The sequence below is a fragment of the Hirundo rustica genome, chromosome 23, assembly GCF_015227805.2.
Source record: "Hirundo rustica isolate bHirRus1 chromosome 23, bHirRus1.pri.v3, whole genome shotgun sequence".
Lineage (NCBI taxonomy): Eukaryota > Metazoa > Chordata > Aves > Passeriformes > Hirundinidae > Hirundo > Hirundo rustica.
The window spans coordinates 5,469,386-5,482,906 of record NC_053472.1 but is presented as its reverse complement, the minus strand read 5'-3'; the positions used below and the strand labels follow the sequence as shown (position 1 = coordinate 5,482,906).

At 60.1% G+C, this 13,521-nt stretch overlaps 2 protein-coding genes across 2 annotated transcripts; both read right to left on the bottom strand.

The window, feature by feature from the left end:
* Nucleotides 1-1,448: 1,448 nt before the first annotated feature.
* On the bottom strand, nucleotides 1,449-7,952 carry C23H11orf52 (chromosome 23 C11orf52 homolog). Its single transcript, XM_040085072.1, has 4 exons — nucleotides 7,715-7,952; nucleotides 4,941-4,981; nucleotides 4,201-4,247; nucleotides 1,449-3,189 (listed from the first exon to the last, which is right to left on the bottom strand). Exons 1-4 carry the CDS (start codon nucleotides 7,879-7,881, stop codon nucleotides 2,953-2,955), a joined length of 492 nt encoding a protein of 163 aa, XP_039941006.1. The 5' UTR covers nucleotides 7,882-7,952; the 3' UTR covers nucleotides 1,449-2,952.
* A 1,973-nt stretch (nucleotides 7,953-9,925) lies between these two features.
* Nucleotides 9,926-13,045, bottom strand: HSPB2 (heat shock protein family B (small) member 2). The gene is made up of 2 exons (XM_040085308.2): nucleotides 12,842-13,045; nucleotides 9,926-11,855 (listed from the first exon to the last, which is right to left on the bottom strand). Exons 1-2 carry the CDS (start codon nucleotides 12,933-12,935, stop codon nucleotides 11,404-11,406), a joined length of 546 nt encoding a protein of 181 aa, XP_039941242.1. The 5' UTR covers nucleotides 12,936-13,045; the 3' UTR covers nucleotides 9,926-11,403.
* Between the last annotated feature and the right edge of the window lie 476 nt (nucleotides 13,046-13,521).

The window sequence follows — 13,521 nt, the reverse complement described above, 5'->3', positions numbered from 1 at the left end:
AATGTTCTCCTTTTCCCTGCCGGGTTCAGGTACAGAGGATTTCTCATCAAAGGTTTGCTCCTGCAGGAGGTTTCTTATCTCTGCCTGAATGCCAGGGAATAGAAACCAGCGGAGCCATTCTTCTGTCCATTTTGGGGACACGAATGGCTCCGAGGCGCGGGCCGAAAATAACTTTTAAAAATTGAATTCTGCTTCTCCCTTTGTGTTTCACTGCGACATTTCCAGCTGCCTGTGGCAGGAGTTGTGTTTTCCCGGCAGTTTGACACCAAAGGTGCCTTTCAACGCTCCTCCTGCAAGAAGCCTCTCACTAACAGGAGCGATGCTTCACAATTCTCCCTGAATTTTCCCAAAGGAATCATCTGCCCGGTGATTCCAAACCCATCCAAAGGATGTCCCCAGCAGCTGCTCCCGGGGTGAGGGACATCCAAGCCCAGCCCGCGGGGTGGTGGCAGTCCTGTTGGTGGCATTGCCATCTCCTGGCCACTTCCAGCATGACCCCGACCCCTGTCCTCGCACGCTTCTGGTCACTAAAATTGGGGTTGGGGGGATAAAAACAGAAAGGAGCTGGTCCAGGAATTCACCTGCGGGGTTTGTGGGGCCGTGACTGCAGCAATAACCCAAAGAGCTGCTTAAAGCCACGGCTGCATCAGTGTCACCCGCCCCGGATTCCCCGTGAAGCACCCAAAAGAGACAGAAAGGACACACAAAAAAAGCTGCTGGGAACTCACAGAGGGTGCAGGAGGCCGCGGGGGGTGGCAGGGCACCGTGTCCAGCAGGGTCCCCATGCTGGGGGTCACCGAGGAAAGGTCCCAGCACCCCTGAACCTGAGGGGAAGAGCAAATCCATCAAGGATCTGAGCCCTCAGAGGGGCTGGGTGGGACCGGGGGCCTCTGGAAATGGGATGGGATCCATGGGATGGGGTCTGGAGCACGGGGATCCCCAGGAGCAGGGCTGGGCTGTGGGATGGGGATGTGAGGAACAGGAACAGGAGCAGGGCAGCGCTGGGGGCCGAGGAGGGGCTGGGGATGGGGTGGCACGGGGAGAAATGGGGACAGAGAGCGGCTAGGGGTGCGATGGGACGGGATTGGGTGGGGTAGAGGTGGGATGCGATGCGGTGGGATGCGGTGGGATGCGGTGGGTACCGGGACCCGACCTCCGGCCCTACCTGCTCCCGGTGCGCGTCTCCGGTTGCCACGGGAACGGGGGCGGGATGGGGAGGGATAGCGCTGGCTCCGCCCCGCCATCGAGGGGCCGGGATCGGGATCGGGATCGGGATCGGGATCGGGATCGGGATCGGGATCGGGATCGGGATAGGAGCCTTTGCCCAGCCCCGCGAGCGGGACCCCGGTGTCCCCCCCCAGCCCCACGAAGCCTCGCCCAAAACGCGGATTTATCACTTAAAACGAAATATTGCATCTTTAATGACACACCAACACTCGTTTGGCACGCACGGCAACCGCGGGAAGTGCAGGAGATTTTAATATTCAGTGCAAAACCCGAGCCCTTCAGGAAAACCCCCACTGCAGAACACGTGGCTTCCACAATTCCCCACGGAAAGCCTGGAAAAAATCACCGGAATGGGAGCGCGGAATTGTCTCTAGGATGGGCAGCACGGAATTGTCTCCAGGATGAGCTGCACCTCCAGGAACTGCCCCGAGGGTGCTGCGGGAGCCGGAGCTCCTCAGGGAACGGGAGATAAGGAACCATCCCAGGGGCTCGGGCACTCATGAAAACATGCAGAAAAACTGGAATGTTGGTCCTCAAACGCTTCCACCTTGGCAAGCACAGCCCGCAGCAGCTTCATTTCTCACCACGAGCAGGAACCCCTTCGTGCTTCCCACACCAAGGAAACCCAGCTGGCTGAGCTACAGAATGCAAAGTCCTGTGTGTGTTTATAGAGGGAACCATTTCCAAACGCTGCCAGTGCCCCCAGTCTGCTCTGCAGGCCTTGGTTCAGTGCCTGAGGATGGTTCATGGGGCTCCTGGGGCCCTGCCAGTGCTGCCCAGTGGCAGAAGCCGTTTGGGCCATTGCTCCACTGAATTACTGACACTATCTGAAATCCAGGAACAGCTATCCAGGAGCTGATAACCCCACGTGGTGTGTGCTCTGTGTCACCGGGGTTTACAACCAGGGCTGACAGCACTAAACGAGGAAAACGTGGAGGCAAAGTCCGAAGTCCTCTCCGAGGCTGCCCAGGATTCATTCCCAGCATCCCAGGCAGCTGCTGGACTCTGAGAACTGCCCTAAACACAGGCAGTGATTTGCAGCTTAATTGCCAATTTCCCTTGTTTGACTTCCAGTCAGAGCCAGGAGCTCACTCCTCACTTGTTTGCGTAGAGGAGTGAGGATTCGCCTCCGAGCAGCCCATCAGCCACAGAAATTGTTCTGTACCCCTCCCATTCTGCATTTCTGGCTGCCAGGTGCTGTGCTTGGCTGCAGAACGCTGATTTTGGGGGCAGGGGACGCACACAGGGCCTGGCTGCACCTCCAGGGGCAGCTGTTGGAAGGGGACAGCGCAGCAGATCCTGCTGAAGGTCTCCTCTCCCCCCAGCACCACCCACGCGTCACTCTGCACGCTCAGAACTTCAACCCTGACACGAAACCCTGCGCCAGAACCTCCCTTTAGTCCTGAACCGCTGAATTCCCACAGCCAGCGCCGGGCCGGAGCTGTGTGGATCTCCTCCCTGCGTCCCGCAGCCTTCCCCAGCCCGGCAGCAGCTCTGCCACCTCCCGGGGCTGGCAGGGGCCGGGCTGGCAGCTCCGGGGGCAGCTCCCCGAGGGGAGCAGGCGTTTTCTGCCGCCGAGTCAGGTGGGAACCTCCTCCGTGGGAATGCCCGAGGTGGGAGACTCAGCCTCTCCCGGCTCTCAGACGCGTCCATGAGGTTTCCCTGCACCTCCAGCTGTGAGCTCCATTTCCTGCTGAGGGATGAGGACGGGGCCAACAGAGCCTTCTAGACCAAGGTCCCATTTTTGCTGTCGTACTTCAGCCTGGCCCTGGGGAAGTTGAGGGTGGCGTACTCGGTGGCGTTCTGCAGCTGCAGGTTCTTCACCTCGGCCGCGGAGCGCTCCCGCACCTTGGAGAACACCTGGATGTCGGCGTAGTGGATGCTCTCGTCCTGCTGCGCGCCCTTGGGCCGGCTCACCGTGGCGTACACGGGGACGTCTGGGACGTCTTCGTACGTGGGGACCTTTGGGGAGGGGGAAAAAAGCTCTGAGAACTCAGCTCCCCGTGCTGCTCCTGGGAGCCCCCAGCACCGCCCACCCGCTGACACCCCGGGATCCAGGGAGCTGGGGCTGTTCAGCCTGGAGAAAAGGGGGCTCGGGGGTGACCTCGTCACTCTCCACAGCTCCCTGAGAGGTGGCTGTGCTCAGCTGGGGTCGGTCTCTTCCTCCAGGCAGCACTGGCAGAAGGAGAGGACGCAGCCTAAAACTGCGCCAAGGGAATTTAAGCTGGATGTCAGGAAAAAGATTTTCACGGGAAGAATAATAAAGCACTGGAATGGTGTGCCCGGGGAGGTGGTGGAGTCACCATCCCTGGATTGTTTAAAAAGGACTGGATGTGGTGCCGTGGTTTAGTTGAGGTGCTAGGGCTGGGTTGGACTTGATGATCTTAGAGGTCTCTTCCAACCTGGAGATTCTGGGATTTCATGATTCTGGGATTCTGTGATTCTGTGATTTTGTGATTCTGGGATTCTGGGATTCTGGGATTCTGGGATTCTGTGACTCTGGGATTCTGTAATTCTGGGATTCTGGGATTCTGTGACTCTGGGATTCTGGAATTTGTGATTCTGGGATTTGTGATTCTGGGATTCTGTAACTCTGGGATTCTGGGATTTGTGATTCTGGGATTCTGGGATTGTGTAATTCTGTGATTCTGGGATTCTGTAATTCTGTAATTCTGTGATTCTGGGATTCTGTAATTCTGGGATTCTGGGATTCTGTGACTCTGGGATTCTGGGATTTGTGATTCTGGGATTCTGGGATTCTGGGATTCTCACACTGCACTTCAGGGGAAAAAAAAAAAAAAAAAAAAAAAGTGGAAAAAGCACCATGGACACTGTGCCTCCTTGAGAGGCTGCAGAGCATGAGAGGATTCACGGCTCTCAGTTCTTCCCTGTGTGCTCCCAGCCCACGGAGCTCAGGGCAGCTCTGTCTCCTCAACACACACCTAGGAAAAATCCCTCTGGCAAGTTGTTTACCTTCCTGCCAGGCTGCTGCTGTTGAGTCTCATGCCTCACATTAGCTCCTGCAAAAAGAAACGCCAGGAAGTCAGCTTAAAACAGTTTATTTCGGGACAATAAAAGCTGAGATGCAGCGACACTGTGTTGGCCCACGGGCTGTCCTCATCTTCCACCTCATCTGGCTCCCTCAGCCCTGATGCTGCCCTGATGGCTGCAAGAAGAAAGCCTGGGCTTGTTTTGGGGGAAAAATAAGATTTTCCAGGGTGCCAGCAGGCTGTGGACCGCAGAGTTCCTGGCAGAACCCACAGACACACACAGAGAGCTCCTTGTCAGGCCCTCGGAGGAGTCAGAGCCACTTTTAGTTTGTTATTCCCTCGGCTGCCTGGCAAACACGTTTTGGCCAGCACGGTCCAAAGGCCACAGGACGCAGCTTGAGGAATGCACGTTATTCTGGGGAGTGCTGTCAGCCAGAGTTGGCAGCTCCTGCAGGAGGTGGATGCAGCTCCTGCTCTGCTGGAGAGCACTTGGCTGTGTTTTGAGGCGGGGCTGGTTTATTTTAGCGGCACTGCTCAAGTCCCTTCCCTCCCCCTTGCCAAACCCCGCGGCACATCCCCCTCCCGGCCCTAAGACGTAAAAAAACGCTGCCCCAAACTTCTCCTGAGGAAGGTTAAGTACAAAGGGAGTGTGGGAGGGGGCCTGATGTCACCTCCCCAGGGGCTCTGTCACTCCACCTCCAAAGCGTCATCACAGACCCTCACCTTGCTTCTCTTTCTTCCTTTTGAAAGGCGAAGGACACTTCCTGAAATCAGAGAGACGTGTCAGCCCCGAAAATCCCAAACCTCTGCCCTCCCAAAACACCACCCCAAACCACAGCCGGGGCGCCACGGAACGGGACAGGCCAGGGGAGAGTGACAAAGAGCCAGCCCAGAGCCCGAGTGACTCCTGCAGGGGAAATGTCCAAAGGGAAGGTGTGGGGATGTGATTCCTCCTTCTGGGACACAGCCAGCCCCAGCTCTCCCCGCCCCAGCCGCGTCCCAAGGAGCGAGAACTCTTCTCAGTGGAGATTTGCGGCTCCATTTCCACAGCTCAGCTCCGAGCTACGGGGTGCAGCTGGCACAAACCCCTTCTTTTGGGGTCAGCTGCCCTTCCAGCCCCACTCCCGGTGCTTTGCCCCCCTTGCCCAGGCAGCAGTGTCTGCATGAAGGTTTCAGACGCTTTTCCTGTTCTCCCTTTACCACTCAGAGCAGAACCAAACCAAACAAGCTCTGCCCTCGCTGTGAGCCAAGCCAAACCCTGCTCTCGGCTGTACCTGTGCGAGCAGAGAGAGACAGGCCAGGCACAGATCTGTTCCAGGACAGGACAGGAGCCAAATTCACCCCAGCTGTAACAACAGAGCCTGGAGCCGAGCTCCTGCAGGCTGGCCCTGGCAGAGGGGACTCGTGTCCCGCTCTGGGACAGATGCACGAGGGAAATGTCACGCTCGGAGGGCTGGGGAGCAGGTGCCAGCCCTTGTGCGGCCCCTCCTGCACACACACGGACATGAGGCTGCAGCTGAGGGGCTCCCGGGGGGCTCAGCAGCTCCGGATGGGCAGGCAGGGGCTCCAGGGAATGCTGCGTGTCCCGCAGGGTGAGCCTTTCCCAGGCAGCCCTGCCACGGCCGGGGACAGAGCAGTGCCCCGGGCAGGGCTGTGCCCCTGCCAGCTCTCCCAGGCAGCTCCACAGGGTGTGCAGCCGTGCCCTGGCACTCCGGAGGGAAAACAAAAACCCCCAGGAATGCAGGCAGAGAGCTCCGGAATGGCCAGTAATGATTAACCAGGCCTGGGCAGGCAAAGGCAGCTCTGGGCAAGGCAGGGTGGCCAAGGGGCACCTCCAGCCCTTCACTGGCGAAATCCGGGGGGGTCCCCCCTGGGAATTTGGGGTTTAACTCACAGCAGCACCCTTTGTGTGGCTCTCACAGCCTCCTCCTCCCCTGTCTGCAGCGTCTCCTCCTTGCCCAGCTTTGTGTGCCAGAGCACTTCCCTCACTCCCAGCACTCAGACCCGGAGGATTTCACCAAAGCAGCCTTTTTTGAGGCACTTCCCTCACTCCCAGCACTCAGACCCAGAGGATTTCACCAAAGCAGCCCCTTCTGAGGCACTTCCCTCACTCCCAGCACCCAGACCCGGAGGATTTCCCCAAAGCAGCCCCTTCTGAGGCAGAAGCAGCAGGGTCCCCCCCGTCTCTGCTGGCAGACAGAGGCTGGGCTGGCATTCCCGGCTGCCTCCCTTTGTGCAGGGAACATTGCCGGCAGTGTGTGGGCTGCAGCTATTCCTGTCTGCAGGATAATCACAGCCAGGCATCTCCCCGGGAATGGGGACACGTGTGCCACGGGAAATGGGAGCAGGGAAACCTCTCCCCTCCTCTCCAAAGCGGGTCAGACGTGTTGGAGCTCCCAGGCTGAGAGAATCCTCAGGCAGCACGCTGAGCCCTGCTCCCACACTGCTGCCTCCCCTCTCCCGAGCCAAGCCCGTCCCGATTCCTGCCCTGCGCAATCCTGGGGCCTGGCTTTGGGCAGCTTTCCCCGGCTGTGCACATTTTGGTGCCACTTCAGTGGGGAGAGCCTGGGGCCTGTCCTGCACCGGGGCACAATTCCTTCATCAATAACTTTCCAGACAGAATAAATCTGCTGTGACAGCTTCTCTTTAAAGACCTCAGACTGTGCCCCAGGCATCCCCTGATCGAGCCCTTTGTCTGCTGATGTCCTGGGTGCCTCATTTACCCTCTGCCACAGGGCAGAGGAAATTAAAAATGGGAGCTTTGGTGGGTGACCAGCTTTCCAACTTCTATTCCTAAATCCCAAACTCCTCATGGCTTGGAAGAACCTCGGTGTCCTCATCTCCACTAGGTGATGCTGTGCCTCCTGGAATTATTAAAAAAAAAAAACCTGGATGAATCTCTCCTACTTTCGACAAACGGAAAGAGAGGGTTCTCAGAGCTTCATTTGATATTCATGGCTCTTCCCCTCGCAGCACACCCAGGGCTGAAAATATTCCAGCTTGGCAGCGGGGGATGCCCTTTCCCTGCCAGCGGGAGGTGCAGGGCACGGCAGGAGCCAGCAGGGATCGAAGTGTCACCTTCCCTCGAAGGAGGAGAGAGCCACAGCATCCCAACGACGCGCCCAGGATTTCCCCGGCACGAATAAACCCCCGACAGACGCCGGCGGGGAGAGGGGCTGGCACGGCTGAGGGCAGGGTGAGGGGGATGAACCATCAAAGGGGTGGCTGGGACCCCTCAAAGGGACTCCGTGTGGTGCCTGCCTGGCCGGGCAGAAAGATTTTCACCGGCTCCTTCCCAGCTGCCGGGCACCCACCGCAGTCCGGGCTGAGACGCGACAAACGCGGCTCGTCCCCGTCCTGCCCCGCCCCGGGCACCTGCGGAGCCGTGTCCCCGTGCTCACCTGTCCCTGCCGGGCAGGTGCGGGGCTCGCAGCCTCGGCGAGCCCCGAGCAAAGGGCTCCGCTCTCCCCGCCCGCTCCCGAGCGCCCCGCACTCACCAGGGCCGGCCGCAGCCGCACAGGTTGCCCATGCCGCTCCTGCCCCCGCCGAGCCCGAGCGCTCTCTGCACGGGCTCAGCTCCGATTTCCTGCTTCCTGCTCGGCCCCTGCCCGCTCGGGGAGTGTCTGGCAGTGTCGGGTTTCGGAGCGCTGGCCCCGTGTGCCATCTACCGGAGCTGTCCCCTGCTCCCTCCCGGCAGGACGGGGCCAGGTCTCGCCGTGTCCCCGGGCGTCAGCCCTGCGGCTAAAGCTCTGCTCTGTCACCCGGACAGCGCCCGTCCCGCCGCTGGCCCCCTGTCCCCCCCGGCGGTGATGCGGAAAGGGTCGGAGGAGGGACTTCGGACAAAAGGAGAAGCCCCAGGGTGGGAGCTCGGGGCTGCTCCTTCTCCTGTTCCCATCCTCGCACCTCCAGGAGAACGTGGGGCATCACCTGGGAATGAGCCTGGAGTTCTCAGCTGAGCTCTGCTGCCGCTGCCCCACGGCCTCGGGGACAGTGGAAATCCACTTTCTTCATAGAAGTGTTCAGTTCAGTGCCTTTGAGGGTGGCAGGGTTCCAGGAGAGCCCTCTCAGCCTTAGGGAGCTGCAGTGCAGCTCGAGGCTCAGCCCCGGCTGTCAGGCAGGAACAGGGATGTGCATTCCACCCCTCTGCCCGGCTGGGAGCCCTTCAGGCTGTCCAGCCAGAGGGACCAGGGCCCTGGCCATCCCTGGACCTGAGGATTAGGTAATTCCTGGGACCTGATCTCAGGCGGGTCTGAGAGAACAGATCCTCCTGAGAGATATGATTTTAATTTAACACTGCCTCACAGCTCTGACCCGGCACTCAGCCCCAGTTCTGTGCAGGTCTGATCCCTCCAGGGGTGTCCAACAAGGGGGTGAGCATTAATTCACCTTTCTGGAGGCATTCATTCACCTTTCTGTGACGGGAGCTGGCCCTGGTTCCCACTCCACGCTCTCAGCCAGGCTCACAGCCCCATTTGTCACCTGCCCAAGGGCACAGCAGAGCCTGGACCTGTCCAGGAGCGGCAGAAGGAGAAGAATTCTGCTTTGGGAGGGTCACAGCTGGCTCTGGGTGAGCTGCACTGCAGAGCCCGAGCCTTGTTCTGACACTGCTCCTCGGCTTGGGGCTGGAGAGACGCCACAGGATTTAGGATTCAGGGTTAGATTCATGCAGACAGCTGGGGTTCAGTGCTGGCCCCGTGTTCCCAGGCTCCTGCAGAGCCCAGGTGTTCCCAGGAGCCGGTCCCTGCCTGGGAAGCTGCAGACTCCGTGTCTCTGGGCTCGCCACAGACGCTGTTGTTTTAATGAAGCAGCGTCTGTTTTGATTTCTGGGATAACTCGGGCTTTGTTTCTTTGTGGAGAAGGAGAGGGGGAAAAGAAAAAAAACCAACCCGGCCGGGAGCCTGTTCCCATCAGCCTCTTCCACAAATACTGGAGCTGCCGCTTCGAGCTCCACCAGAGAAACAGAAAAGCATCAAAAACATTGGCAGGGCCGGGGAGGGCTTGGCTGCCGCTCCGCATTCCCTCCGCAGGCTGTGTCTGCGGCGATGGGAGCGGGGACAGCCCGGGGACACGGCGGGGACACTGCGGGGACAGCCGGGCACTGCAGGGCTGCGGGACGGAGCTGCGACACCCGCACAGCACAGAGGGGAGAATGAGCACAGGGGAGAGCGAAAACAGGGCCGGCAGGAGCTAAAGACGAGAGAGCTGTGCAGTGTTTTGGGCTCTCCTTTGGTGTCAGATGCCCTCCCAGCGCAGCCCCAGCCCTGGCTGTGCGCTGTTTGCAGCCCCCAGCGCTGCTGGGCAGGGACAGATGGCACCGCTGGTGCTGGCGCTGTGTGTGCCCTCCTCGGCCGGCTCCGGGCTCAGGCGCTGCCATCCTCCATCCCCAGCCGCAAGGATTTCATCCCAACCACGAGCAAAGGGACCAGCGGCGTTTCTTGCCGGAGCAGGGACACGGAGAAGCGTTTTAGAGCTGCTGCCACGAAGTGTCCGTGAGCCTGAGGAGGATTTTAGGATGGGGGGAGTAAGGGAATGATGGCAGTGCTGAGCCCACACACACCCACGGGGCTCTGCCCTCCTGGGATCCGGGGTCTGGGTGGGAGCTGGGTGAACGGCATGCAGGCGATGGAAAGTCCCTAGCCCAGAATTATGCCCGGAGTCATTATAAATGACTGAGACAATGCCTGTTGTAGAGCCGATTTTTTTTTTTTTTTCCTTTATTGTGACGGTTTATCTGGTGTTCTGCTTCAGGGGTCAGGGCAGGAGGTTGGACGCTGCTCTGCACCGGGCTCAGCCACCCTCCCTGCACCTCCTGAGCCTGGCAGGCAGGACTGCTCCTCATCTGACCCATCCTCGGGGCCCTGGGGGCACAAAAGGGCTGGAAATAGCCTGGCAGTGCTCTGCTCTGCTCTGGATCCCGCTTAGCCTGGCAGGAGACAACAATGAGCCTGACACCTCAAATCATGTGTGCTCCAGCTGCCAGGGGATGTGCTGGGCAGACTCCTGAGAGGGACATTCCTGTCCCCAGGCACTCCTGGCCCCACAGTGGCGTGGAGGCAGAGCCGCAGGGAGAGAGGGACGTTACATCCCCGAGGATTTTGGAGCCTCCTCTCCCCTCTGTCGGGACAGCCGCACCCGGGCACGCCAGGCACCCCCAAATTTAGCCACTGACACAGCGTTTTGTGTGCCTGGCTTGGCCCTGACGACACAAGGCTGGCAACTGTCACCTGCTGAGCCCTGGGGCCGCCGGGGCAGCAGCTGCCAGCAGCACACACGATCCCAGTCCCCATCACGAGACCGCGGGGACATCGCTCACGCAGCACCACAGCGTCTGCAAAAGGGGCCAGATCCAGCCCCTCCCTGCCTCCACAGACAGGGCTGTGGCGCCACAAGGCAGCTGGGGGCTGAGCAGAGCCTTTCCCTTCGGTACTTTGGGGTTCAGACCCCTCACAAGGGTCTGTGTGTGGAGGACGTCCTGTAATGAAGGGCTGAGCGGGCACAGGCTGTGGCTGGGCATTAAACACCCCAGGAACTCGGGCTCATTCCAGCTGCGGGTCTGGAGATGCTCAGGGACCTTCCAAGGGCTCATCACTCCTCCCTAAAACAGCAGCTGGGCCAGGGGGGTGAGGCACCGAGGTGGCCACAGTCCCTCCGTGTCCCCATGGTGCCACTTCCAGAGGTGAGCTCAGTCCCGGCCGGGCACTGTCCATCCTTCCTGCTGCACTGGAGCAACACCAACCCACGGCAAACAAGAGAAGAGCAGAGGCAGATTTATTCCTCTCTCCTCCTGATTGCTGCAGGCACTCGTACAGACCAACACCCGCCTTCCACAGCCACAAAACAGCTCTGGGATCCCCTTTCCTCTCTTCCCAGTGCCCCGCTGGGCTAGAGCACAGTCCATTGAGACACAGCCTCGCAGGTAAGGCTGGCAGTGACCCTGGGGCGAGAGCAGAGCTCCCTGCGCGGTGACCTGACCTAGGAGAAAACTTGCATTGCACTCACTCACACTCACACTTCAGTCCCACTGTTTTTTTCCAGTCCCAAGTCCGTGTTTTTTTTTTCCCCAGCCATCAAAGCCTTGAGAAGCAGAAGCGTGGCTGCCTCAGGGCCCTGCTAAACACCGATGGTGAGAAACGGGGGTCTGGCATTGCGGATTCCCCGTCCCCCCACCTTCCCAGATGGGCGGCCTTTAGGATTTTTCCTTCTCTTTTCCTCCCTCAGCCCGTTCTTCTTTCCCCACCGGCTGCTCCTGCCGGGTTATCTTCACCTCGTTGACTCTGGCCTTCACCTCCTCGCCTCTCCGGGGAGCCACAATGCTCAGGATGCCGTCGTGGGACAGGGTGGCCCTGACCAGCAAGGGGTCCACGTCCAGGGGCAGGATGTAGGTCCTGGTGAACTCCCTGGAGATGAAGCCGTGGCGGTCGGCCTTCTGCGGGTGCTGCCCCGCCACCTCCAGCAGGTTGTCCACGGTGCGGACGCTGAGCTCGTCGGGCAGGAAGTGGCAGACGTCCAGGAACACCTGGAACTTGTGCTCGTTCAGGCAGACCTCCGAGGTGCCCCTCTCCAGCTGCTTGTTGATCCGCGGACGGATGTAGTAGCCGTGGTACAGGGCGGGGGCCAAGAGCTCAGACGGGGACACACCTGGGAAGGGGACTCGGTGAGGAGCTTCCCAGGGAATGGCGTTGGAGCGGCAGACAGGAGGAGTTTGGGGCCCGGAGAACCCCTTGGCTTTGCCACCTCGCCGCAGCAGGGGTGGAGTCTGCTGCAGCTCCCACCTTTGTGCCCCCGAAACCCTGGTGCCCCTGGGCTGCCCAGAGCTGCCAGCGAGCCCAGGGCTGGCATCCAGCTTCACATGTCGGGTGCGCGGGGAGGGAGCGGTGGGTGCTCTGGGAGCTCTGCGGCGCAGAGCCCGCGGCCAGGGATGGGCACGGAAACTGCTGATGCTGGAGAAACAGCCCTGAAGGACTAAAGGCCTTTTGTGTGCCCATTGTCCGGAGGGCTTTCCTTGGAGCTTTTTGCCTTTTCACGCTGTTGTGCTGGTGCTGAATGGTTCTGCTGCTGCCCACATTCCTTCCCCTCCGCCGGCCGCTGCCCAGCTTTGTGCTGAACAGCCCCAGCTCAGCTTTTCTCCACATCCCCCCCGGCTGGAAAAGCTTTTCCCCCCCCGCCCTGCTCCCCGGAGCGTTTTTGCTCCATGTTTTCACAGCATGTGCATGAATGCCAGAGCATGGCTGGCATGAGGGAGGCACGGGACAGGCAGCAGCGGGCATGGATGGAGAAGTGGACATGAAAAAAGAGACTTTGGCTATTCCCTGGCTATCCCCTGGCCGTTCCCTGGTTATTCCCTCATAATTCCCTGAATATTCCCTGGATATTCTCTGTTTTTCCCCTGGTTATTCCCTGACTATTCCCTGGTTATTCCCTGACTATTCCCTGGTTTTTCCCTGGTTATTCCCTGGCCATTCCCTGCCTGTTCCCCCCGATTTGATCTGGTTTCCTCCACTCAAAATTCCTCAGCTCCAGCGTCCCCCTCTGGAGCTCAAGCTCCCCCGAGGGAATTCCACCAGCCCTCCCGCAGCAGAGGGGAGCAAGCTGCAGAGAGGGGGGGATCCCACCTCCTTCCTTACCTTCTCCAAAGTTCTGGTCGTAGATCTTGCTGGGGTTGGCGAACTCGTACTCGGAGCTCATGGGGTAGGCGTGGGGCACGGTGCGGGCGGCCATGGCGTGTCCAGGATGGGCACCTTCCTCCCTTCCTCCTTTCCTCCCTTCCTTCCTTCCCTCCTTCCTTCCCAGCCCTCGCTGCCCCTCCGAGTGAAGGCTGCAAGGCTTCAGCTGGGTGGTTTCCAAAGGGAGGAGTGTGTGAGGGATAAAAAAGCCGGACCAAAATAGCCCCGCCGGGCCGGGGCGGCAGGGGAAGCTTCTCGCTGCATTCCAGCAGGGAGGACAGGCTCTGCCTGCACCCAGGGACACCTCGGGGACACCCTGCACGTCCCCCCGGCCTCTGAGGGTCCCTTCTGGAGCAGGGGGTGCGTGGGCAGCCCAGCACAGCCCGGGTCCGGGGCTGAGGGCAGCAGGACAGACCCCAGGCTCTGCTGCCCCAAAGCAAAGCGAGTGACCCTGGGGCCGGCTCAGGAGTCCCTGCCTCTGGAATTGGTGATCCTGGGTCCCCGTGGGTGCCTGGTGCTTGTTGAGGTGGGGTAATGAGGCCACTGCCCACACCCATTGCCCACTGTCAGCTCGGGGCTCAAACCCTTCCCGTGCCCTGCGTGAGGAGCCCGATTATCCCAAAAGCTGAGCTCAGGGCTTC

What these genes read in the sequence shown, in the direction of transcription:
- C23H11orf52 (XM_040085072.1), bottom strand. Translation starts at nt 7,881, where the DNA reads ATGGCACACGGGGCCAGCGCTCCGAAACCCGACACTGCCAGACACTCC. An exon ending in TGCGGCTGCGGCCGGCCCTG is followed by an intron (nt 4,982 to 7,714) that starts GTGAGTGCGGGG and finishes CTCTGATTTCAG; the next exon opens with GAAGTGTCCTTCGCCTTTCA. An exon ending in AAGGAAGAAAGAGAAGCAAG is followed by an intron (nt 4,248 to 4,940) that starts GTGAGGGTCTGT and finishes TTCTTTTTGCAG; the next exon opens with GAGCTAATGTGAGGCATGAG.
- HSPB2 (XM_040085308.2), bottom strand. Translation starts at nt 12,935, where the DNA reads ATGGCCGCCCGCACCGTGCCCCACGCCTACCCCATGAGCTCCGAGTAC. An exon ending in CGACCAGAACTTTGGAGAAG is followed by an intron (nt 11,856 to 12,841) that starts GTAAGGAAGGAG and finishes TCCCCTTCCCAG; the next exon opens with GTGTGTCCCCGTCTGAGCTC.